Raw genomic sequence first — 24,209 nt, forward strand, 5'->3', positions numbered from 1 at the left:
CATGGTTATGAGTGAGCTACGAGTTTGTTTGTCAACACGTTGCGAATGAACCGTCACCCCTCTGTTTCCCAGGTGCTTCCGTACTGGGGCAACCCCCACGACCGCAAAGTAATCCGAAAGTTCTGGAGTCAGGTGAGCCCTCCGTGCCGGAAGCAGCCGCGCGGCCGCGAAAAACGTCGGGTTTCGCCCGAGGACGACACGACACGTTTTCTCCTTCTGTGCCCTCTCTAGAAAACCCTTTACACCCAGAACGCTCCCTTCCACGTGGTGATCACCAGTTACCAGCTGGTGGTGCAGGACGTGAAATACTTCCAGCGCGTGAAGTGGCAGTACATGGTTCTGGACGAGGCCCAGGCCCTGAAGAGCAGCTCCAGGTGAGCAGGCGTCAAGCCAACGGCCGACTTCCAGAACCTTCTACCTTTCCGGGCCCCGCGAGACGAGATTCGGTCCAGAGAAGTTTATTTCTTTTAGAAATGTACCTGCGAGGCACCGTTGGTGATCTAACGATGTTTTAGAAATGAAGCCGTTACTATTAGAGGGGAATTGAGTTGCTTGGAAGCTTCGTACGCTTGACAGCCTGTTAAATCCTTACATGTGCCTCGCTAATGCCGAGACCAGATTTTAAAAATGTTTTCCTTTCCTCAAGCACAAAGACTGGTTAATTCCAAACAGACGACTTTTCCAACGTGTCCCAGCGCTAGCTGCATGTCGGGCTTTTAACCGTTACGTTCCTCAAAGGCTGTGCATGGACTTTCTGGCAAGAAGTTGGCAGCAGTTTGACAATAACCCCCCCACCCCGAGCCCACGGGCAGGGAGACATGTGTCTGTGGCTTCTCCTGTGGCGTTGTTTGACTTATTACCGCACCAACCCTCTCGCCCGGCCGCCAGCTGCCCCGGTCCCGCCCAGAGACGGGGTCCTGGTGCCGTTGGTTTGTCGGGTCTGTGGAGGTCTGTCTCTGGGCTGAGTGCATGGCCTGATGGGTAATGTAGTTCTGCTCCCCAGCGTGCGTTGGAAGATCCTGCTGCAGTTCCAGTGCCGAAACAGACTCCTGCTAACGGGAACGCCCATTCAGAACACGATGGCAGAGGTGAGCGTGCACGAAACGCGCGTGCGAGGGAGAGCTAGGGGAGGCTTTCTTCTCCTTTGAACTCCTTTCTTCTCGTTTGAACTCCTTTCTTCTCCTCCTCAGCTGTGGGCCCTGCTCCACTTCATCATGCCGACTCTGTTCGACTCTCACGAGGAGTTCAACGAGTGGTTCTCCAAAGATATCGAGAGCCACGCTGAGAACAAGTCGGCCATAGACGAGAGTGAGCGCGCTCGTTTGTTTGTGAGACCCCCGCGAGGCGGCCCGTTCCGCCAAAGCCACGTTCGCGTCTCGTGGCCAATATCGACAGACGTTTGCTTAACGCGCTACACTCGCAGCAGGCCTGGACCTCCAGTTAAACGCAGTCTTTGTCCTCTTCCTCAACGGCAGACCAGCTGTCCAGACTACACATGATCCTGAAGCCCTTCATGCTTCGTAGGATAAAGAAGGACGTGGAGAACGAGCTCTCCGACAAGGTAGCGCCCCCCGCAGGCCATCGCAGCACCGCCCGGGCCTCCAGCCGGATGTTCTTGATGGTGAACCCCTACTGTTCCTTCAACCCCCCCTCTAGATCGAGATCTTGACGTATTGTCAGCTGACCAGCAGACAGCGGCTCCTCTACCAGGCTCTGAAGAACAAGATCTCCATCGAGGACCTGCTGCAGTCGTCCATGGGCACGGCCCAGCAGGCTCACACCACCACCAGCAGCCTCATGAACCTCGTCATGCAGTTCCGAAAGGTAGGGGGTGATGATCCCGCACAGGGAGAACTGCAGACAGGCTGGAGACGGACCTGAGCGTATTACAGTGTGTGTGTGTGTGTGTGTGTGTGTGTGTGTAGGTGTGTAACCACCCAGACCTGTTTGAGCGACAGGAGACGCGTTCACCCTTCCACATGTCTCTGAAGCCCTTCGTCATGTCCAAACTTCTCTTCCGCCGTGGCCTCCTGCACTCCTGCACCCAGGAACGCACCAGGTGAGTAGATGCACAGGTGAGAACATGGACGCATATGAGAGAGTGCTCCCCTCACATGGTGTTGTTCTCTCTCTCTCTCGCTCTCTCTCTCTCTCTCTCTCTCCTCTCTCTCTCTCTCTCTCTCTCTCTCTCTCTCTCTCTCTCAGGCTGCTACAGGTTCTGTTGTCCCCTTTCTCTCCTCAGCACATCCAACAGTCATTATTCCACAGAAAAAGTGAGTCTCTACCATCCCCTCACTCTCTCTATCCATTTCTCCCTTTCTCGCCTCTCCTTTTCTCTCTTTGTTCTCCTCTTTCTCTCTTCTCAACTCGGTCTTATTGGGATTATTATTATATTGTGTGAAATCCTAGCTGAGAACATGGTTTCATTTGTCCGTCTCTCTCGGTGTGTCTCGCTGTTCTCACACACGTCTCCGTCCTCAGGTGACGATGAGGGGAGCTGTTTCTCCTTCCTGCGCTTCATCGACGTGTCTCCAGCGGAGATGGCCGGCGTCTCGCAACGCGGCACTCTGACCAGGTCTGCCCCCCCCCCCCCCACCCCTCCTCCACCCTCCCCTCCACGTCCCTGGCTGACCACATGTAATACATCAGCTTCACTCTCAGGCTGCCCCCCCCAGCTCAGACACCATGGGAACGGCGCTATCTGGGGCCCGATCAGTTAGTGCCGCTCAGACAGGCCCTCTCACAGTCCACTTCTCCTGTTATTTCTGTCTGTTGGTATGTTACAGATTGCTCCATAAGTGGCACTCGGACCAAATTAGTTAAGTTCCCGAGAGCTGAGGCAAAGGGAAACGCTGTTGCTGAAGCTCCTCGTATGAGGAACCCGTTCAGCTGTGAGACCTTCCTCGTAGGCCTGTCACGATAACAAAATTTTCAGAACGATATATTGTCCCAGAAATTATTGCGATAAACGATAATATTGTCATTTTAAAGTGCCATTATAGAATTTTTTCTTGCTTCTGGGCTCCCCAAAGGAGCTTTAAGACAATGTGCCACACTAATAATATAGTAGCATAATAATACAGTTACACCAGTTTGCAGTAATGTAATGTATTGTAAAGCTCATGTATGGGGTCACATTTGAGCTTGACCACATATCTGTAGTGGCAGAGTAAAATGAGATGTCTTTAATCTCCTTCAGAATGCCATCTTTCACTTCATTATATAAGGTTTGGGAGATATACGTTTTCTTTGGCAGTTCATACTGCTTGTCAAATTTTTTCAGCATGTTTATAAATGTTTTCTTTTCGACTGTATTTAACGGCAGTTAAGCCTGGTTTGTACTTGACGCGGCGCAAGGATCCGCAAGGGTCCGCGCGGCGAAAATGATGTAATCGCGGTGGCTTCGCCTCGAGCGCTGTCGATTCACGAGGTCGTACACCTCTCGAACTTCGTGCGCTACGCGCCTCAGCGCATTTAACAAAGTCATGTTTTTCAGGGTTTATACACCTATACAAGGTGGAATTCAAGCACTTTTACGTCACTTTCAAGGTCCATTTCTATATTTCTCAGAACGTTAAACTTAATTAAGTTAAATATTTATACATATACTCAAAATAATTAGCTTTTTATCACATTATTTAATGGTTGTTTATTTTCAAAACGCCCAATCTTCACGTCTTCACGTTCTCTCATGTTTCGTCCTGGAATTACAAGAAACAAACAAATTCCAGCATTTTTCAAGTACTTTAGCCAAAGTTCCAGCACTTTTCAAACCTGAAACACAAAGCAACATTAAAATTCGTCAGGTAAATGTTCAGTTCCCTGTTTTTAATTTCTTTATACTACCACATATCGTTTCGAACACTGCAAAGAAACGTGATGCGACAAGAATCAACGCTTCCACCGTTCGCGCGAGGTGGGCGGAGTCACGCTACGGTCACTATAATAAACAACCATTAAATAATGTGATAAAAAGCGAATTATTTCGAATCATTTCTAGTCCTATTAGCCTCGAGTACGTCCGCGAGCTAACACATCTCCACCTGTGTGTGTGTGTGTGTGTGTGTGTGTGTGTGTGTGTGTGTGTGTGTGTGTGTGTGTGTGTGTGTGTGGAGGCACTGTTATTGACGCATACGCTCTCCGTGTACTGCACTCATTTCCTAACCAGTAGGTGTCGCTCTCTGATCACAGATTCGTCTTCCCTTAAGGGGGAGGGGGGTGCGAGAGAGCAGCACTGCGTGCCTTTCTGAAATCTCATGTAGTTGCGTGTAAACATATTGCACGGAAACCCAATGGCCAATTATCAACGTCAGCAAAAATGATTGCGGTTAAAAAATTATTGTACGATAAGTCGATAATGTAATTATCGCGACAGGCCTACTTCCTCGTCCTGGACCCACGAGTCCCTGAAACACCTCCTGTCCTCTCTGCCCTCCTCAGATGGCTAGCACTTTACCTCTCCTTCAAGTCCGCCTACCGGCTCCAGCACCGCCGGCTGTGGGCCGAGGAGGGTGAGCCGCCGTCGCCCCCCAGGTCCTACTGCCTCTCCAACCGAGACCTCATCCTGTGGGTGGACAGGCCCACATCTTTCCCCAGCAAGCACACCAGCGCCATCCTGCAGGTGAGCTCATTCAGACCGCTGCGGCCTTTGTAGAGGTGACGGAGAGGTGCCATGAAGCAGGAGAAACAGGCCGTTATTGGGCTGAAACCTTTTGAAATAGGTTGGATATCTAGAAATTCAGAATGAGGGCCTTGGAAATGGATGAAGACGGATACACGTACTAGTAGATGTGCTGTTAGGCCTTTTGTGTGCTTGAATATTGAATTACTGTTAATAAAACGCTACAAGTCTGTTCTTGAATAACAACAGAATGAAGAGAAATGAAGTACTTTAAGTAACTATCCTTGAACGGGAGGGGAGAGCACTGCTGGCTGGAAGTCGCAGAATGTTTGTGCTGGGTTTGGGTTGTGTGTGTGTGTGTGTGTGTGTGTGTGTGTGTGTGTGTGTGTGTGTGTGTGAACTGAAGCCATTTGACTGGGAGTGCAGGTCTGTTTCTTTCTGGGATCAAGGGAGCACTTAGCGGCCCTCATCAGTCACGAGCTGGCGGGCGTCACGTTTCTCCGTGCGAGCCTCTCGCCGGCGAAGGGCCACTCGCGCTCCGCCCGAACGGGGCGGCGTCCCCGGCGCTGCGGGCGGCCGCGGGGGGGGCGCGGGGGCAGGCCGGGCTAGTCGGGTGCTGACGGAGGCGTAATCCTACACCCGCCGCTCCCTCGCTCAGCGTCTCCTAGCTCCAGTGAGGCGTGCGTGGCAACCTTACACCGCGACCAGAGCCCCCTCCCCCGCACGGCAGCCCCACCGTGCCAAGCCCGGACTGGACTCACGCCACCACACTCGAGGGGGGGTCGGAGGAACCCTGACCCCCCCCAACAACCCCCCGGCCTGCTGGCTCCGCTGCGGGTGAAAGAGGAAGCAGCTGCCCCACTCTTCACCTTCCAGCACCCCCACCCCACCCGACACCCCCCCCCCCCCCCCCCCCCCCCAGTCCTTCATGTGTTCCAGCATGGAGCAACTCTCATCTCGCTTTTCTGTGTCTGTTGGCGATCCGCGTCAGACATCGTCCTCTGTCGGAGGGTGAGAACTTCAAGAGCGTGCGGTCCAGTTATGTTTGGATTCTGCTCATCAGTTAAAGCATTCACGTTCACGTGCCATAAACAATGCCTTCCATGGTTGTTTTGGAAGACTCGGTGCTTACACGGATTAACGATAACCGTGCGTCCCTGGCTGGGTGTGTGAGGGGGGATTTGGCATAACAACGGACGTCCAGGAGCAGAAGAGCGCGTCCCTGGTGCTACGCCGCTCCGGCCTCCGTCTGTTTAGCTATATTCTGTTTTATTTATTCGTCTCCCCGCTTACATTTCTGACGGTGGGCTTGGTTGTGTAGTCAGAAGGCTGCTTCAGCGTTCTCCTGGAGCAAGAATGTTGGAGATCTGGATGCCGGTGCCTTCACTGACGCCTCCTCTTCTGTCTGTGTTCATCGTGGTGAGAGTTTCCAGAAGGATCTGCCCTCCATGCCTGCGGTCGGGAACGCAGCCCAGACAGCGGGTCTCCAGACACGAGCACTCCGCCTCCCTCTGCTCACACTGCATGCTTCTCTCTCTCTCTCTCCCTCTCTCTCTCTCTCTCTCTCTCTCTCTCTCTCTCTCTCTCTCTCTCTCTTTTCGATGGCTGACACTTGGAACATACTTGGAGCCCGAGCTCCATCTTGGGTTTCTGTGTTTGCAAACTGCTGGAAATACAGACCCGGTTCTGACTCTGGAGACCCTGCGGTGTCTCTGGAGGTGCTGCGGCGAGCCATGAACCCTCGGAGATCGAGGGACATCGGCCGCAGTGACAATAAGTGACACCAGGGGGCGCTCTGTTACCATTTACTCTCCCCGCCGGGCTCTCCCACACACATCGGCTGCAGTCCTGCGGAGAGGCCCGTGTGAGGTGGCCAGGGTTGTGGTTCGATGTGCTAATCTCTGTTCTGCTCTGGCGCAGGACCTGGTCTTCACCGCCCGGAGGCCGTGGCTCTTCTCCCACGCAGACGTGCTGGTCCACAGCCGCCGCTCCACCACCTCCTCCACCCTCCGACCCTGCCAGCCGGTCCAACCGCCCAAGTTCCTCCTCACGGTCGCACCCAGGGTACGGTCGCTCACATATATATACACACACACACACACGTATATCTGGATGCGTGTGCACAGAACAGCTTCTGACGGCACCACGGGAGTTCACGGATCTAGCGAGAGCTTTGCCGAATTCACACACTCGCGTTCATCCATCATCCGCTTTCCTGTGTACGTTGGCCGTTCCTGGGCTTTTCCACACGTAGTGGCTGTTAGCGCCGTTAACGGGCTGCAGCAACCGGGCTGCGGCAACCGGGCCTGGCCGTGTCACCGGAGCCTGCAAGAGCGCGTGTGTGTGGCCCGACACCCGACGGCGAACCCCCCAGCCGCACGGCAAACAAACGGCCCGGCCAAAATAAAACCTCAAAAGACACGGCTCGCTCTGACCCCGCGACCTGTTTATTTACCCAGCCCGAGTCCCTTGGCGACCCGCTGCTCCGCCGGGCCCGACCCGTCACCGGAGCAGCCAAACAGCCCCGGGCCACCAGGGAGGAAGGAGGACGGTCTGCGAGGGGTACCGCTCCAAACGGGCTCCTGACCGCACGGTCCTGACACGCCGGCTTCTCCAGCTCTTCGATGCTATTTTAGTCACACTGGGGGAAAAACTTTGTCCCTAGACTTAAGATTGTCAGGAAGTTTTAGTCCAAGATTCGTATCTTAGATTAAAATGAGATAAAAATCTGTGTAATAGCATTTCACATTGAACCGTTTAAGTTCGGAGTAGGTTCAGACATGGTCTCGTTACCCCGGGGTTTGGGAACTCGTTAACGGCCGAGGCACCCGCCCCGATGTGCGTCACCGCTAAGCGTTTCCACGTCACCGCTCAGCATCCCACGCCACCGCCGCTTCACACCCGTGGGTGCGGTTCACAAGTCACATGACCAAGCTTAGAAGGTGAAACGCTGCCTGACCTCGCGACCCCGCCCGTGGGAGCTGGCACGGCAGGGTCACCAGCAGCATGGGCACTGTGGGAAAGTGATGAGATAGATTAGCACTTTCTCTCTCTCTCTACTTTCTATTGAAAGTGTGTGGGGGGGTGGGGCCATCTGTTGACCCCCCCCCCCCCCACCAATCAGTCAGCTGTCTGCTCCAGAGCCTCAAACCACGCCAAGCTGAGCTGTTTTTTCAGCAGCAATAAGAATGAAAGGAAGATAATATCATCCGCTTGTCAGCGAGCCGTAAAACTCTCCGCAGAGCCGAAAGAGGGAGCGAGAAAGGGGGACGTGAAAGAAAAGAAAGAGGAGAATGGCGTGATCCGGTGGGGGGGGGGGATCCCCACAGGACACGGTCATCTGCTACCCGAAGGCCCGTCAGGGCGGCTAACGACGGGACCTCCACCACTCTTTCCTGTCAGAGCTGCAGGGCTCAGTGTGTGTGTGTGTGTGTGTGTGTGTGTGTGTGTGTGTGTGTGTCCTGAGGTCTTGCTGATGGTCCTGAGGATCTGTGCGTGCGTTTGGTCCTCACGCCAACGCCACACACCCAAACGAAAAATACTCATATGATTGATAGATTTTTTTCGGTTTGTTTCCTAGGTGACGGCGGTCCCTGTGGAGTGTTACTGTGCGGACCGCAGCGCCGAGTACGAATGGCGGCGTCTCCGGGACGGCGGGAGTCTCCCCGCCAGACAGTGCTTCCTGTACGGCTCTCCGGAGCTGGCGCTGGCCTGGGCCGACCGGTCCCTCTCCTTCTGTCCCCAGAGCCCCGGGGGTCTGATGGCTCTCCAGCCTAGACACGGCTGGTCCTTCATCAGGATCCCAGGTACGCGAGTGTGGCCACGCGGGCGGATGGGGGTCTTGGGTGGAGAGGCGCTAGCTAGAAGCACCGTGTCATTTACCCGAGTGCTATTTCATTTCTCTGTATCCGGCTATTGTTCACGTGTCGACTCTTTTATTTAAGACGAGAAACTTTCTCACAGTTCCTCCGCTTGATTCCGAGCGCAGATCTCCTCAAAAACGGCCCACAAATCTTAGCGAGGGCTTTCGCAGAGAGCCGACGCCCACAAACAAACCCACACCTACTTTCAGACTCCCACCCCCCCTCCCACCAACACCACCACAGGCACACACACCCCCCCCACACACACACACACACACACACACACACCTAGACTCCGTGCCTCTGTGTGTTGGCTGGCCTCGTTCTATAGGCCGGTCTTGTCGGGCCCCTCGGTGCAGCTGTGTCCCAGAGGCCATCGTGCGTGTGAACCGCAGGAAGCAGCGTACGGGGATCAGGAGAGGCTGCCAACCCCCCGCCCCCCGTGGCCCTGGGAGGGCAGCCCACCCGTGGGAGAGTCGCAGGGGTCGCGCTGGCTCCGGGCCCTGGCCGGTCCAGGGTCAGGGCACCTCACCTCTCCGTCACTGTCAACCCCTTAGCCCAGCACGCCTCTGGATGCTACACGCTAACAACCTGCGACTATCCACCGCTGGAGGGTTTAGCACAGTGAGCAGGAGGAAGAGACTCAGGAAGAGACCACCCAGGAGTCTTGTTGGGGGCGGGGGGGACATTTATGTGGGGAAGACCAAGAAGTGTGATTGGGGGAGGACGGACCAGGCCGGAGCGTTGCAGGTTTGGACTGGGGCGTGACTGCATGCGCTGGAGTTTGCGAGACGGAGGTCTGTGAACTCATGTGAAGTGGGGGGGGGGGAGACAAAGCAAGGAAGTTGGACTGTTGGACATCGTTTGCGCACATTGTTAGCCAGACGGCTGCGAGTGTGTGTGTGTGTGTGTGTGTGTGTGTGTGTGTGTGTGTGTGTGTGTGTGTGTGTGAGAGGCTGTGGAGACTCATTCACAGGCCCACGGTGCCTCAGCTCGCTGCGTTTTCTCACAGTCGCACTGTACAGCGGGAAGGAAGTGACACGGGAGCGAGTCAGGCTGATTGAAGTGCTGCTGCAGGCCGTCCGCCCCGCCCCCTGGCCCCGCCCCCTGCACCCTGGCCCCGCCTTTCGCATCCTGGCCCCACCTCCCGCCTCCTGGCCCCGCCTCTCGCACCTGCCTGACCCTGGAGCCCTAGCGGTTGGAGGACAGCCTCGATACCCTTTGTTATTCCCGCAAATCAGCAGTATCAACATATAGACATTTCAAATCACCAAAAAAAGGCACGCACTTTGCCACGGGTGGCGGCATAACCCCGTCCTGCTGGGCCAATCGAAACGCTCGTTGCGATCACACGGGACGCATTGTGATCGCACGCGGGACTGTGGCAGCCCTGCTCGTCCTTCTGCGTCTCCTGGTGACCTCTCGGCTGTGCCGACCCCAGCGTGACTCAAACGCACTACGCCAGGTGAATCTTTGGCGTGGAGCATCCGTCCTCTTTGTTGTGCAAACACGGTGGATGCGGTAGCATGCTAATCGCTAATTAGAGAGCAGAGCACTGAAGCGTGAAGGTCTTCTCACACAATGGCGTAGCGAGGTGTGTTTATTTGTAATTGAAACTGCATTGCTGCAGTCTGTTGTTGTGGAGGAGGAGGTGGTGTGGAGGTGGTGGTGGTGGTAGTGGTGGTGGAGGTGGTGGAGAGGCATTGGTCTTAGTTCGCAGACAGCCTGTGGGAAACTCTGCTTTCCCTTCCTGTTCCTTCAAAGAATTCCTGCTCTCCAGCAAAATGGCCGGAAATATTCTTGGCCTTTTTTGATTTTTGGCCTGAACGTTAGCGGCTACGTCATTGTTTGCGGTCTGCGCCTTGGCCCTACTATCTGCTCTACTAGAAAGTCCAAAGTTCACCAAGGTGTGGGAAGATTTCTTCATTCAAAATAGTTTTCCAAAGAGCGAAGAGAGTTTTTTAAAATGTTTTAATCTCTGTGGCGACAGTTGAACGGGTCTCCAGTGGAACAGTGCACTGCGATCGAGTCCTGACGCTGCGCGCTACTGACTGTGTGACCTACAGGGGGAGCTCTTTGCCCTGTTTTGTGTGTGGAGCCAAGCTGTCAGGAGAAACTGGAGTCCGTGTTACTCTCACTGACTCCAGACCAGCTACATTGTGTATTGTGTATATTTGACACTATAAGGACAGCCTTCATGCCTCATTAGACTCGCCTCCTCCCCTCCCGTGCCCACGGGTCCACGTCATCCCGCTCACGCCTTCTGAAGCCCCCCCATGTGTCATGGCATCGTCATATAACCTGACTGGCCTGTGCCCTTTCACCTTCTAAAGCTGGTCATGTGACTTGTGAACAGAGTGCTCCACCTGTCTAATAGCGGCCTGAAACTGTCCCGCTCGCTCAGGCCTTCTGCTCCTAACAGCTTCTTCTACCAACGGCATTTATAAATCCATCACATAAGAATGTGGGGCGTGTACTAGCAAGATAGACTAAGACACGTCAAGCCTCCTCCGTCTTTGTAAATGCTGATTTTGTGCAGGTAAAGTATGTAGAAAAGCATGTCGAAAATGAAGTCAGAGAACTCCAGTAGATGGACAACATGTCTTGTCCCTTTTAGCTCTGTGTATAGTGGTCACTCGGAGATTACGTGGTCAGACACAGAGGGCACGGCAGTATATGGTGATACTTTATCAGTAAACGGTTCTTTTTCATCTTCATCAGTAGCAGATCTCTGAAAGGTCTCGTGACCTTTCATCTTAATTGCAGGCTGGGCTTCGTGTGGTTGGCCAGTGCTGACGTTGCTGTCTCTGCCTGGCTCCACCCCCCCCCCCCCCCCCCCCCCCACCCCTTTTCCTTTAATTAAATTAGTGAGCGCAAAATCATTTCAGTGTCAGGCGATGGGTTAATTAGCCCAAGCAGGTCTCCCTCTCTGGCAGACCCCACATTTATTTATTTATTTTAAATAAAGGTCTCTCCAAGGTCAGTCCCCAGTCCTGGGAAGTAAGGATTGGATTTGCTGGTTTTTCGGGGGGGGGGGGCAACAGCAGGTGTCTGGGTTCGATAACTGTAACCATGGTAATGGTTGTGAAGCACAGCAGTGGATACTTTTGGGCTCCTCCCATTCTGGAGTGCTTCTATTAAAATATACAGTGTGGGATTTTATTTATTTAATTTTTTTACAAGATTTATCAAAAAAATGTCTTTTTTGGGCCAATGCTTAATGGACTGATTAATTTTCTGCTGACATGAAGTATTTGGCTTTTGTTCCATTTTCCTGTATAATAAACATGTCATTTAACAGAAAATCCTCCTGACCAAATGTCGCCGAGTAGCGTGACGAAATCGAGACTGTTCAGCAAAATTGAGGCTTTACTTCTTTGTATGTGTAGTATTTCCATGAGACCGCGATGAGAAGTGCAGTATTTCCACGAGCCCACGATGAGACGGCCTCTCTGCTGTGGGGAGCCCTCTCTAAGTCCCCTTGCTCTGTGGTGATGGGCCTCGGTTAGGGACCCTCGTAGAGGGGCTGCTCAGGACGCCACGATAACCGCGTCAGGGCTCCAGCCTGAATGAAGGCAGGTCTGGCAGTCAGAGCGCCCCCCCACCCCTCCTCCGCCCATTACACCAGGACTCTTTGATGGAGAAGCTCGTGACATGGGTCTGTTCTCATCTTCCAACCGCACTGACCTCAAAGTGACAGCAAAGGCAGCAGACTGACAGTGACCGATGGGGTGTTCGGATAGACGTGTGATCTTTAAAATGCAGGTTCTGGCCTGTCTGTCGGACAGCTTTTTTTTTTTTTTTTTTTTTTTTTTTTTTTTTTTTTTTTTTTTTTTTTTGTCAAGCCCACACTGGCCACTCAAACAGAACACTACTTACTTATTTAGCCTGCAGATCTACAAACGTGAGCACAAGCGATGGGATGGCGTCTCCCAGGAAGCGTCCAGTGTGATGGAAACGCAACGATCTCTGACTTCACAATCCTCGCCAAAGCTATTTGTTTCTTTTTAGCTAATAACCTTGAGAGAATGTCTCTTGACCTCTCCAGATTATGAGGTGATGGGTCACGGTTCATCCCTGGGTCACGTTGGCGTAGCCCCCGATCGGCCACCGCTGTGGCATGTGTTCAGCGTGGAACTGGCTGCGGCCCCTGGATCTCTCCAGGCGCCGCTTTAACCTTCCTGTGTCCTGCTGCTCTGTCATCACTTCCTGAGGCCCCATGACCAGAGAGGTCAACACCACTCACCCCGAGACCCTCACATTGCCCGCTGGGTCATGGGGTTGAGTGAGTCCGCCTCTTTGTTGAAATTTCAGCCCCTTTTCTTTTTGTGTTGTTTTGATCCATGGTTGTCATTCAAAAGCCGCTCAAGACTTTTGTGACGTGCACCTGATGACTTCCGAGATGACCAGATGTGATGGAATTGACTTAATCCTATACGCTCTCTCCGTGTTCCTGTCTTGAATTGATTTTGGTCATCCTGATATTTACTCTAATGTAGGAGAGTATAACGGCGCTGTTTTGATGGACTTTTCTCTCCCGGTTGGTCACAGTCTGTGTGTGAGGATCACGCAGATCCTTACGTATCTGGTTTGGAGAGAGTGTTTCAGTATTGACCCTGCTCCGCTCTTCTGCGTTTCAGACAAAGAGAGCCTGATCACGGACAGCGGCAAGCTGCACACCCTGGACCTGCTGCTGACCCGCCTCAAGTCCCAGGGCCACCGCGTCCTCATCTACTCGCAGATGACCCGCATGATCGACCTGCTGGAGGTGAGGGCTTCCGGAACCTTCCACTCAGCCACCAGAACTAGCCCTTTCTTGCGGGAAAGCATTCAAAATCTGATTAAATTCCCCCGAGACGCAGATAGCGCTCTGAACTGAATGGATTCGTCTTGTATTGAATAGGCCATATTTATTTGTTGTCGGGTAGCCCACAGTAGCTCTTTCTGTTGCAGCACCGCTGGGAGAGAATAATGAAACGGGAAGAGGGGGGTAGAAAGACCTGGCATGAAACAGTGGCAGAAAGACAAAGACTTAAAAAGAGAACGAAAGAATCCCAAGAAGGCCAATTGTTTGGCCTGCGACTGAGCTGTAAAGCTTAGACTTGTAACCAGACCTTTCGCTAACAGTCCCAACAATGGCTGCCTTTAGTCTTCTGCAACTATTGTTCTTTCTTGACGACTTCATGCAGTAAAGCCATTTGTAGTTGTAGCGAGCACCTCCGCGGCGTCCATGGGAATTCCTTCCGATTTTTCTCTCTCTCTCTCTCTCTCTCTCTCTCTCTCTCTCTCTCTCTCTCTCTCTCTCTCTCTCTCTCTCTCTCCAAGACATGCTCGGAGGCTGGAAGGAGCTTCCAGGTGGTTCCACACACTTGGCTTCCTCTGTTTGTGTAGTACTTGCTCCTTGGGGGGAAATGTATCATGGGACAAAACAGGCATGTGCTGACTTTGATTATTCGATCTGATGTGGGAATGTGTTTTTCCCCCCTGGTTTTTTTTCTCCACTAATCACTTGCTTGGATCAAGGATCATAGTGCATCACCGCGTTCTCGTAATACAGTCCAGTGATAAGACCCAGCACCGGGCCCTGCGGTCATGATTGCAGTGAGTTCTCAAATCTGCAGCTGTTTGAGAAGCCCGGCACTGTGATTGGTAAATGAAGCCATGCCCTGACCAGTTCTTTTTTTAACGACTCACTTGGCTGGGCCTTATTTTAAAAGACCCAGCTGCAGTCCATTTGAAGTCCACATATTGGCTCTTTGGAGGTGGGGCAGGAGGGGTTTGCTGATTGTAATCTTGGTCTTTAGCTTTATTGTTAGTGATGGTATTCCCCCCCCCCCCCCCCCCCCCCCCCAGCTTTGACACTGCCTTGTTCCACATGACGAAGGCGGTAGTCCGACTTGGGAGCAGGCATCGTCCTTATCTCTCATCTGTATAATGACAAACAACTGCTTGAGTAGCTTTGAACCCCCAGTGGAAATAGGAACATGGCTGTTTCTTACTGTCTGGGACCCCATGTCCTACGGTCTCAGCGTTGACCTACCTTGCAGTCTGTCCATAGTTGGATTGGCCGTCTTCTCACGTTTGACACGTTTAGCACATTAACTCGCCTCCGGTTCTAGTTTCAGGGAGGTTTCCGACGAGGTAAACGACGTCGCGTTTTGCGCCTCTCTGCTCGCATCGTGGTGGACGCTCTTGATGCGGTATATTTGGAGATAGCTCCAACGACCTGTTAACAGGCAACCTGAGCTTTTAGCTGTGGCGTCATTTTTGGCAACACCCAAGTCCGAACAAGTCTGATCTGACGTTCACGACCACAAGAGGGCTTACGTGTATTTTTCATTGTCCAGATGTGCTCTCGGGAGGGGCGGGCAGAGCGGTCGCAAACCTGATGGAGTAGAGGCTTCGACGAGGGTGATGTGTGGGGGTGGGGTGTTGAAAACTGGCCAGGGATGTGTCTGGAATTGTTTTGGTCGTCTGTGAAATGTGCTTCTTCTGCTAATGAGACTTCTGTTGCCAGCTGAAATAGGACGTTCCTAAAGCCTAATCCCAGTTTTATTACCTCTCGCTGATCCTCAGGAGTACATGGTGTACCGCAAACACACCTACATGCGGCTGGATGGCTCGTCCAAGATTTCTGAACGCCGGGACATGGTAGCGGACTTTCAGAGCCGGTGAGCTGACGGTCAACTCTGGGGGCGGGGGGAGGGGCAGGAGAGCAGAGAGCAGCTCATGTTTCGGACCCGTCCTTCACTGGCTGGGACGGAGACGTTAATGTCTGTCTCCTCTTAGGCTAATTTGAGCATATTTTCCACAGTCTAAAAAACCCACCAACCTGAAGGTGCCTCCTCTGAGAGGAATTTGGTTTCAGTCTCTTGTGTTCTTTCTCGTTCTCTGACTTTGTCTGTTTCTCTTCCTCTGTCTCTGTCACAATCTTCCTTTCTGTCTTGCTGACACTGTTCTCACTGTCTGTCTCTCTGCCTTTTTCTCCCATCTGTCCCCTGTCTTTCTCTCTGTGTTTCTGTCTCTTTCTACTCGGCCCTGACCAGCCTCCCTCTTGGTATCTGGTTTGCATTATCTGGGAGACTCAGTGGGGTCTGCTTTCTATTTAGCAGGAGTCCATGTGGTGCGCTGAAATATCTCTCGCTGTTACTCCTGCTGTGATTGTTGTAGCATGCTCAACCTCTCCTCTGTTTGTTCTCTCTCTTTCTCTCTCTCTCAATCGCTCTTCTTTTCTCCTTCCCTTGCAGGACGGATATTTTTGTCTTCCTTCTCAGCACAAGAGCGGGAGGCCTTGGGATTAATCTGACCGCTGCAGACACGGTGAGGCAGGAACGGCCATTACGGCTTAATTGATGATGACTGTGTTGCATTTCAGAACATAAGCACACACACACACACACACACACACACACACAGCAGCCTTTACCGGATCAAACTGCTGAGCACTGCTGGAAAGCCTCAGAAACACTACGTAGCTGATAGCACCCTTGTCATTACTGTTGACCTTTAATGAACACAAACATCATACTTCATCATGCATCACAATGTTCTCCAAGTACCTTTAAACACACCTTTGTTTAAAAATGAATAACCCTTCACCTGTTTGATCATTTACTAGCATGCCACAGCATTCACGCGCTTTACAGATCTTTTATTAACTTCTTGAGTTGCTCTTTCCCGCTCTGCCAAGGTTCTACAAAGCGTTTTGGCAGAGAGGACTAGTTCTCCCGAGACGCTCACAACAATCTATAAACCGAGTCTCAGAGAGAAATGACGGAGATTTATTCACACTGTCCAGGAAACCAAATCCATTTACACTTGTGAAGATTTTGATTCAACATTGCACCATCCAATCGAGGGTTACTGTACATGTACATTTGTATAGTAAATAATTCGGTTCTGTAAGCTGTCACACTGGTACACATGCAGGTTAGCTAGAGCTCTTTATGTTACTTAGCTGATTTTCTTCTCATGCCCTATGGAAATAGCAACACGAGGGCCCGTCTCCGTCCCCGTCCCCCCCCTGTCAAATCTGGCATTAGAATCATTAGACCGGGTTCTGCAGCAGGTTCTTTTGTCAGGCGGTTTGTCGGACCCTCCATGTGCTGCTGTGTGCAGGTCATTTTCTACGACAGCGACTGGAACCCCACCGTGGACCAGCAGGCTATGGACAGGGCCCACCGGCTGGGCCAGACCAAGCAGGTGACTGTCTACCGCCTCATATGCAAGGGGAGCATCGAGGAGCGAATCCTGCAGAGAGCCAAGGAGAAGAGTGAGGTACCCACACACCCCGCCGCACACCGGCTCTCCTCACACGCCCCTGCTGGGACACGTCCGGCCCAAACTGCATTTAGTTTTTATTGTAATTTAAATCGATTTCGGCATATTTACGAGTATGATTTTGATCTGGAATGTCGTAATTCGGCGTGTACGGCGTCGTAATTACTGCGAGATCGCTGGTAGATATTTAAACAGTTCGTAGAAGCATTTGTCATCCCCTTGTTAGTGTAGTTCATGTCACTTTGTCATTGCACCATTGTATTTAAGTGAAGAAATCACAGTGATGGCTAACAGTGACGGTGATTATAGAATCCAGAATTTTGTCTGGAGTTGAATCCCTTGAGCATCACCCTGAGTGAAATATTCGCTGGGATCCTGAGACTCTGAGACTCTGGCTAATCACAGTCCTGCCCCCGTCTCTCAGATTCAGAGAATGGTGATCTCAGGTGGCAACTTCAAACCCGACACCCTTAAGCCCAAGGAGGTGGTCAGTCTGCTCCTGGATGACGAGGAACTGGAGAAAAAACGTGAGTGGATGTTCGGAGTGAGATGGGTGTGGTTGGAGGCGGGTCCTGTGTGCAAAGGCACGCGATGTCCAGCGGTCACGTGTGAAATTTTGTCTTAGTTTATTTGTTCAACCCACATTTCAACCTGCCCCTTCCTGCGCTTTCAAATTACAAGTCACTTACTGCTTCTGACTCAGAATGTCATTACAATGTGTCCCACGAGGCAGCGCTGGTTCTGATTGGTTGATTGAGGGATGGGCTCTGCTCTGATTGGCTGTCTCTCTGTCCCGTGTTGTGGAGCAGTGCGCATGAGGCAGGAGGAGAAACGGCAGCAGGAGGAGAGCAGCAAGGTGAAGGAGCGCAAGAGGAAACGGGAGAAGTACGCCGAGAAGGTAACCTCGCCCGCCGGGGGGCGCAAAGGCTCGCGGCGCCGACGTCCGGCTGTCCACGCCGGGCCCCCTCTGCCTCACTCGCTGCTGCCCCCGCCCTGTTTTCTCTCTGTGCAGAGGAAGAAGGAGGATGACGTGGAGGGGAGGAGGAGGAAAGAGGGAGGGAACCTGGTGCTCCCCTACGCCCCCTCCGCCGACAACTCCAACCTGTCGGCCGACGGCGAGGACTCCTTCATCAGCGTGGACATGGACTCGGCCATGCCCAGCCCCTTCAGCGAGGTCCGTCGGCTGCCCTGCAGGGGGCGCTCACGGGTGGGGGGGTGTGTGTGGCTTGGGCTGGCACATGAGACCATCTTTTCTTATGCAGCCAGCTGAGTTGTCATTCATTTGCCTGTTAAACCATTAATTAGTGTCTTGCTGTTTTGTCTTGATAGTCGAACAATTTATGCAAGCCAAGAGTAAAGTGAATGTTGCAATAAAATGAATAGAAACATGCAATTTGAGAGAAATATGGGTGTGTTTGGGCTAGTTACTCTTAGGTGCTGGGCTGTGTGGTCCGTAAAAACGTGTAAATCGAGGTACCAGTTTGACACTGGCTCAAACCCTCACACACAACCGTATCCACCATGGCTTTCAAAACCCTCGCTCTTCTCTTCCCCTCCCGTCCCCCACGTCTCGTCTCGCCGTCTCCGCAGATCTCCCTGAGCAGCGAGCTGCAGGCGGGCTCCCTCCCCGCCGACGAGAGCAGCAGCGACATGCTGGTGATCGTAGACGAGCCGGCGTCCTCCGCCCCGCAGTCCCGAGCCACCAACTCGCCCGCCTCCGTCACAGGCTCCGTGTCGGACAACATGAACGGTGGGTGAGAGCGCGGGCGGCGAGTCGCATGCTGCTCCAACCGTTTTGTCCCTTCCGGGTCCTCGTCGGGGTTTAACAGAGCCCACGTGCGGTTCACCTGCGTAAACGGAAGTGAGGCGCGTTTGGCGTGGCGACGTGAGCTGAGGTGCCATGAATGAGGCATAGTGAAAAAAATATATTCACTACGAGAGTGAGAGAGACTCGTAGCTCGTGGTGTGTGTATTAAATGCCCGTGGTGTCTGGTGAGCTCCATGTGCCAGTTAACAGTGAAGGGTCCCATGGCCTTGAAGAGACAAGAAGCTATTAACTACACACAAGGGTTGTCAAAAGGTTGACAGATTTGTATTGTCTGACACTGCAACCAGTCCATTGGCTAGCGGGACCACCGGTGTATTCTTTAACACTTGCAAAAGGACTCTGGAACATCAGGCCTCCCGCTAAATTTACTGTAGAGATGTTCTGCTCTTTCCTTTCTCCTTCTCTCTCCCTCTCCTTCTCTCTCCCTCTCCTTCTCTCTCCCTCTCCTTCTCTCTCATGGTTGAAGTACAGCATGGTTGCAATCAAGTTCCATAGAAACACAACGGCTCCAGGCTGGATTCGCTCTCTGGCCAGCTGGGGTCGCCTTGGCACCTATAGTGATTAGAGGGCAAGAAAACAAGAGAGAGGGAGATGGGTGGAGGGAGGGAGGGAGGGAGAGCTATAAACCTGCCTATTGACTTCCTAAAAAGTCACTGGAAGGCAGGAAGCCCAACTGTGAAATGATCACCCATGCAGAACTGCCTCGAGCCTGCTGGGTTTGGCGCATTGGTGTTTTAAGTGTAAGCTGGGTTTTGGACCCAGGGAAACCAGGTGGGGTCTGGGTTTTGGGCCCAGGGACACCAGGTTAGGTTTGGGTTTTGGGGCCAGGCCAGACAAGTGGGGTTTGGGTTTTGGGGCCAGGCTAGACCGGTGGGGTTTGGGTTTTGGGACCAGGCCAGACAAATGGGGTTTGGGTATTGGGACCAGGCCAAACAGGTGGGGTTTGGGTTTTGGGACCAGGCCAGACAGATGGGGTTTGGGTTTTGGGACCAGGCCAGACAAGTGGGGTTTGGGTTTTGGGACCAGGCTTTCCAGTGACGATCACACTGTATCCCCACAGGTGTCTCTTCTCAAGACACATCCAGCCCAGGCAGAGGAAGATCCGGACGGAGCCGTGGGCGGCCCAAAGGCTCTGGAGGGGCGGGGAAGTGCTCGGGCCGGAAAGGCAGAGGGAGGAAGTCTACAGCAGGTAGCGCAGCTGCCATGGCTGGGGCGATGGCTGGGGCAGCGGCCGCATCAGCCGCCGCGTACGCTGCTTATGGCTACAGTGTGTCTAAAGGTGGGTACATAAAGTCAAAGTCACATTTATTTATATAGCGCTTTTCACAACACATGTTGTCACAAAGCAGCTTTACAATTGTATGGGTCCAGATCCCTAATGAGCAAGCCAGAGGCAACAGTGGCGAGGAAAAACTCCCTATGATGGTGGGGATTAGGAAGAAACCTCGGGAGGACCAAGATTCAAAAGGGAACCCATCCTCCATTGGGCGGCCCGTTAGCACAAGTCCGTGGTACGCAGGATGGTTCTACAGATAAAGTTAAGGTCCTTGTTCCTCGGCCAAGTAGCCACAGTCTCTTCAGTGTAGATGGTGAGCCTCAGGTAGGAGCTAGCATCAGCACGACCTCTTGTGGCAATGGCACATCCAACCCCGGCATCAGTACATCCACCGACAAGCCAGACCATCTCCCAGGTGCTTGTAGTTGCTTGTATCCAATCGTTTTGGGTAGAGACAATACAGACTGAGTGTATGTACATCAGTTTAAACCATAATTGATTTAAATGTACATAGCTCATGTGCCAGTGATTAGCATGTGGCTCCAGCAGGCTAATCTATAGCAGCATAACTAAAGGGAGGGGTTCAGAGGTGACCACAGGCATGAGGGCTCACTGAGACATTGCTTTCCAGTCAAGTCATAGTCACAAATAGAGTGATGCCATGACACAGCTGGATGACAACATCAACATCTCAGATTACCAGAAATCCTTAAAATGCTCTGAGCACATACACGTACTAGCAAACTTTTTCATTTCATTTTACACTGAATCTGTTTCAGTGCACACATGCACGTGTATAAGCCAGTTAACATGACACAGCGGCCTGAAATCATCTTCACATTCCTCACAGGTAACACTTACAAAAGGTCCAGAAGTTTGAATAGGTCTTTTACATGCAGTCTTTAATATGCATTAATAATAGGGGTGGGCATAGATTAATTTTTTTAATCTAGATTAATCTCACTGAAATCTTGAAATTAATCTAGATTAATCTATATTAAAATGGCTCATATGCGTGCTACCCAAGTAGTGACTAAAAGTCAGTATTTGATATAGGGTTTCTTAATACAGAGGGTGCATTAGACCAGGGGCTCATCTCCTGTTTCCAAAATGCATCAGTGACTGCTTGAGAAAGCTGTTCTACTTTGATACTTGAAGAAAAAAAACATGCTCAATAAAATGTAGGCTACTCGTTTATTCAGTTAAACATGAATTTGTAAGCCTACATATTGTACATTAAAAGGGGTTGATAACATGTTTATTCAGCTAAACATGACATTTAGTACATTTAACCTTACGGACGTAATTTGGGGAGGACTTTCTCAAAAGCTGGTTTTGGTCCTCTGCAGTTTTAACAGTTAAAAAGAAATATTTAAATAGCGACGAAACTATTCATGGCAGTCATGGCCTAGCGATTAGGCAACTGGTCTTGTGACCGGAGGGTCGCAGGTTCAATCCCCAGGCCATGACTGAGGTGCCCCTGAGCAAGGCCCTTAACCCTCAATTGCTCACTTGTATAAAAAATTAGATAAAAATGTAAGTCGCTCTGGATAAGGGCGTCTGCCAAATGCCATAAATGTAAATGTAAATGAATCTAGCACTAGGACCATGCAGAAAACGACCGCTCCGAGCTCCGCTCCGGTAACACTTTACGTTCCTAAAAATGAATTTTCCATGAAGCAAACCTGGCGACTTTGTGACTGCATCCATGTAAACACACGTACGATTTGTAATTCACAGGTTTAAAAACTCGTTCTCGCCCCTACTGTGCAATTTAGTTAGGAATACAGCCGAGCTAAACTATCAAGTTGAAAGTCATCATAGTTTGCTTACCCATTTTGATACCAGTTCCCAACCCAACTTTAAGAATAGATTAACGGCGAGAATTTTTATATCGCCCGATAAGAGTATCAAATTAACGAACGCCGTTAACGGCCCACCACTAATTGATAAACATATACCATGTGCCAGTCTGTGAACACACCTGTGTTAAACGAATAGTCACTCTGCTTGTTCTGAAGTTGCTCTGAATATTTCATCATGCCTTTTCCCCTGAACTAAACCCGCTGGTTTATTTGAGCCTTGTGTTTCACGCCCCTCTCAGGTATTCCCGCTTCTGGCCAATTGCAGCCTGCTCTAGCCCGCTCCTCACCCGCTTCCACCTTCATCCCTGTGGGCACCTCTTCCTCCCAGGCTAAAGGGGGCGCTGTGGGCCCCAGCGGACAGATGATGGCACACGGCAGCTCACACATCCACCACACTCCCTCCAAGCGAGGCAAAGGACCAAGCAGTCATGGGGTGCGGTAGCGGTGTGTGGACTGTTTGTGGGAGAGGCTTGTTTGCATTTCTAGCTGGGCCAGTAATGTTTGTCTCGAGACAGGGCTACCCACAGTTTAAGGGGTTCCCAGCCACCCCGAAACATTTCACCAGCCCTGCTGTCACTGTGAACCTCTGCTTTGTTTCCTGGGAATTTTGCAGTGATTTTGACCTTATAGATCAGAGGAGAATGTTATATTGGGAGGGCTGATTATGACCACAATCATTTAAATTTGTGGTAAAATGCAGATTCCTGTTAATTTCAATCAGTTTGTTTGTTAAACATATTTGGTTTGTGAAGGACAAAATATTTTTGAGTACTATGAGCAAGAAAACAACCAATAGTTTGAACACATGAAATGTTACATGCAGTATGAGGTAGTAAAACAGCATCAGATGTTAACTTGAAAAGCACCGCAAAACACCATCATGGACCAAACAGCATGCCCAACTCACTCTCCCCTTTCTGGAATAAAAGTCAGTTCAGTTACTTCCACAATTTACTTTCAGTATAGGAAAAAAACATGTTCTCTTTCCAGTTTCAGCAGTCTCTACATCAAAACAGGTGGTGATGTTTTGGTGACCAAGAGTAAAGCATGAATTCCAAATGTCGCTCCTCTACTTGCACTTAATCTGATCCCAGATCAGAGGGGCACCGCGTAGGGTCGTACGCCAATTGGAAAACGGCTCGCAACCCGTCAAACTGGAGAACAGTAAAATGACTCTTGACCTCTCCAACGATAATAAGAGGCTAAAATCACTTTCAATCCATCGGTCCAAACAATACTGTCATTCTTTGGACAGCCTCATGGATGTTGTTCCAGGTTCAACATTAACCATTTAAAATGCCAATCAGCCTTCTCTTTGTACAGCTATTTGCTGCAGATTAGATTTTGGCATTAAATACTAATATATATTTTGACCTGGAGGGAGATGAGAGGTATTTTGTAGGGACTGTAACGTAGAGGGGAGTGCTGCTTGAAAATGTCACTACTCTGCTTGCTGTGGGGTCAGTTCTGACTTCGGCTTCTTTGATGGATGTAAAATGTATCATAGCTTAAGTTAAAAGTTGGTAATTTATGAAAATTTGTGCTACCTGTAAATTGTATTGAAGCCATTTATTTTTTAAAAGATAAACGTGTTGAAAGTTAGCAAATTTTTGTGGGATCAGTGATTTTTGAGGATTTCGTCTCTATATGTGGTCATATTGTCCAGTGTTTGTAAATACTGCAGTGGCTATTGCTCAGAGCCCTCCATATTTCCCATAATGCTCATATATTTTTATAGATCACTGTGTACATACTGGAGAGAGAAAAGTGGTCATTTTACTAACTTGGAGTAAATGCAAAATAAAAATTCCAAATAACTTCAAAGGCATTTGTGTATTTTTATAATCTACTAATCTACTGTACAACGAGCTAACAAAACTATTTTGTTATAAATGCTCCACAGGCCAGCAACAGCAAGTTAACTAGCCGAAGTCTACAGCTGATAGGGCCGAGTTCTCTTATAGCTCATTTTGGGTGTGGTATTATGTATTTTTAACTTGCCAAGACAAAATACATAGGCTACAAAATAACTAAAATGGAGGCAAATTTTGTTTGTGGTATGCAGAATTCTTTTAGTTGCATGTAAGGAAATGTTCATTATAATAAAAGTGGATGGATCTTGTTTAACAGGAAAGTCCTGTGCACTTGTGCACCAATTTCCTGACGAGTTGTCAGTAATGGCGTGAACGGTGGTAGGATTTGTCCTAACGCATGCAGGTTCATAGCCAAGACAACTCTTGGCTTTAACTATCTTGTGCTTCCTGCAGAGCACGCTGTAAACACGGGTCTCTCAAGGGCAGCGTGTTCCCTGCTCCAGCTGCAAAACCCTGTGTGTGTGGACCCAGGGAAGGGGGGCATGGCCCAAAGCCCTGCCAAGTGGTCCAGGCAGCTGTGTTGAAACATGGAGGCAGTGTTGTATGACTGCAAATGTAACTGGCAAAAAGAACCAGCAATTAATTTTCCGTTAAAAGCGATC

General features: G+C 51.0%; 1 protein-coding gene across 2 annotated transcripts in view; it reads left to right on the top strand.

Annotated features, from left to right (window-relative positions):
* ino80 (INO80 complex ATPase subunit) overlaps window positions 1–23,551 on the top strand; it is a 32,990-nt gene extending 9,439 nt beyond the window's left edge. Inside the window, exons 17-39 of one of the 2 annotated variants that reach the window (XR_013133248.1) lie at window positions 73–132; window positions 232–374; window positions 1,004–1,088; window positions 1,191–1,308; window positions 1,476–1,561; window positions 1,657–1,824; window positions 1,926–2,059; window positions 2,206–2,273; window positions 2,482–2,575; window positions 4,441–4,621; window positions 6,542–6,685; window positions 8,202–8,427; window positions 13,125–13,252; window positions 15,061–15,155; window positions 15,732–15,804; window positions 16,603–16,761; window positions 17,189–17,291; window positions 17,574–17,662; window positions 17,777–17,938; window positions 18,355–18,514; window positions 19,653–19,871; window positions 19,964–20,103; window positions 21,973–22,111. Coding sequence is in view for 1 of the 2 variants with exons in the window: in XM_077017589.1 (XP_076873704.1) it covers window positions 73–132; window positions 232–374; window positions 1,004–1,088; window positions 1,191–1,308; window positions 1,476–1,561; window positions 1,657–1,824; window positions 1,926–2,059; window positions 2,206–2,273; window positions 2,482–2,575; window positions 4,441–4,621; window positions 6,542–6,685; window positions 8,202–8,427; window positions 13,125–13,252; window positions 15,061–15,155; window positions 15,732–15,804; window positions 16,603–16,761; window positions 17,189–17,291; window positions 17,574–17,662; window positions 17,777–17,938; window positions 18,355–18,514; window positions 19,653–19,871; window positions 21,973–22,175 (2,898 nt within the window). In the remaining variant the exon portion in view is untranslated. Of the gene's footprint in view, window positions 1–72; window positions 133–231; window positions 375–1,003; window positions 1,089–1,190; window positions 1,309–1,475; window positions 1,562–1,656; window positions 1,825–1,925; window positions 2,060–2,205; window positions 2,274–2,481; window positions 2,576–4,440; window positions 4,622–6,541; window positions 6,686–8,201; window positions 8,428–13,124; window positions 13,253–15,060; window positions 15,156–15,731; window positions 15,805–16,602; window positions 16,762–17,188; window positions 17,292–17,573; window positions 17,663–17,776; window positions 17,939–18,354; window positions 18,515–19,652; window positions 19,872–19,963; window positions 20,104–21,972 lie in introns of both variants that reach the window. The other variant, XM_077017589.1, reaches the window with a different exon arrangement.
* Window positions 23,552–24,209: the final 658 nt, after the last annotated feature.

This window comes from Brachyhypopomus gauderio, chromosome 9 (genome assembly GCF_052324685.1).
Source record: "Brachyhypopomus gauderio isolate BG-103 chromosome 9, BGAUD_0.2, whole genome shotgun sequence".
Classification (NCBI taxonomy): Eukaryota; Metazoa; Chordata; class Actinopteri; order Gymnotiformes; family Hypopomidae; genus Brachyhypopomus; species Brachyhypopomus gauderio.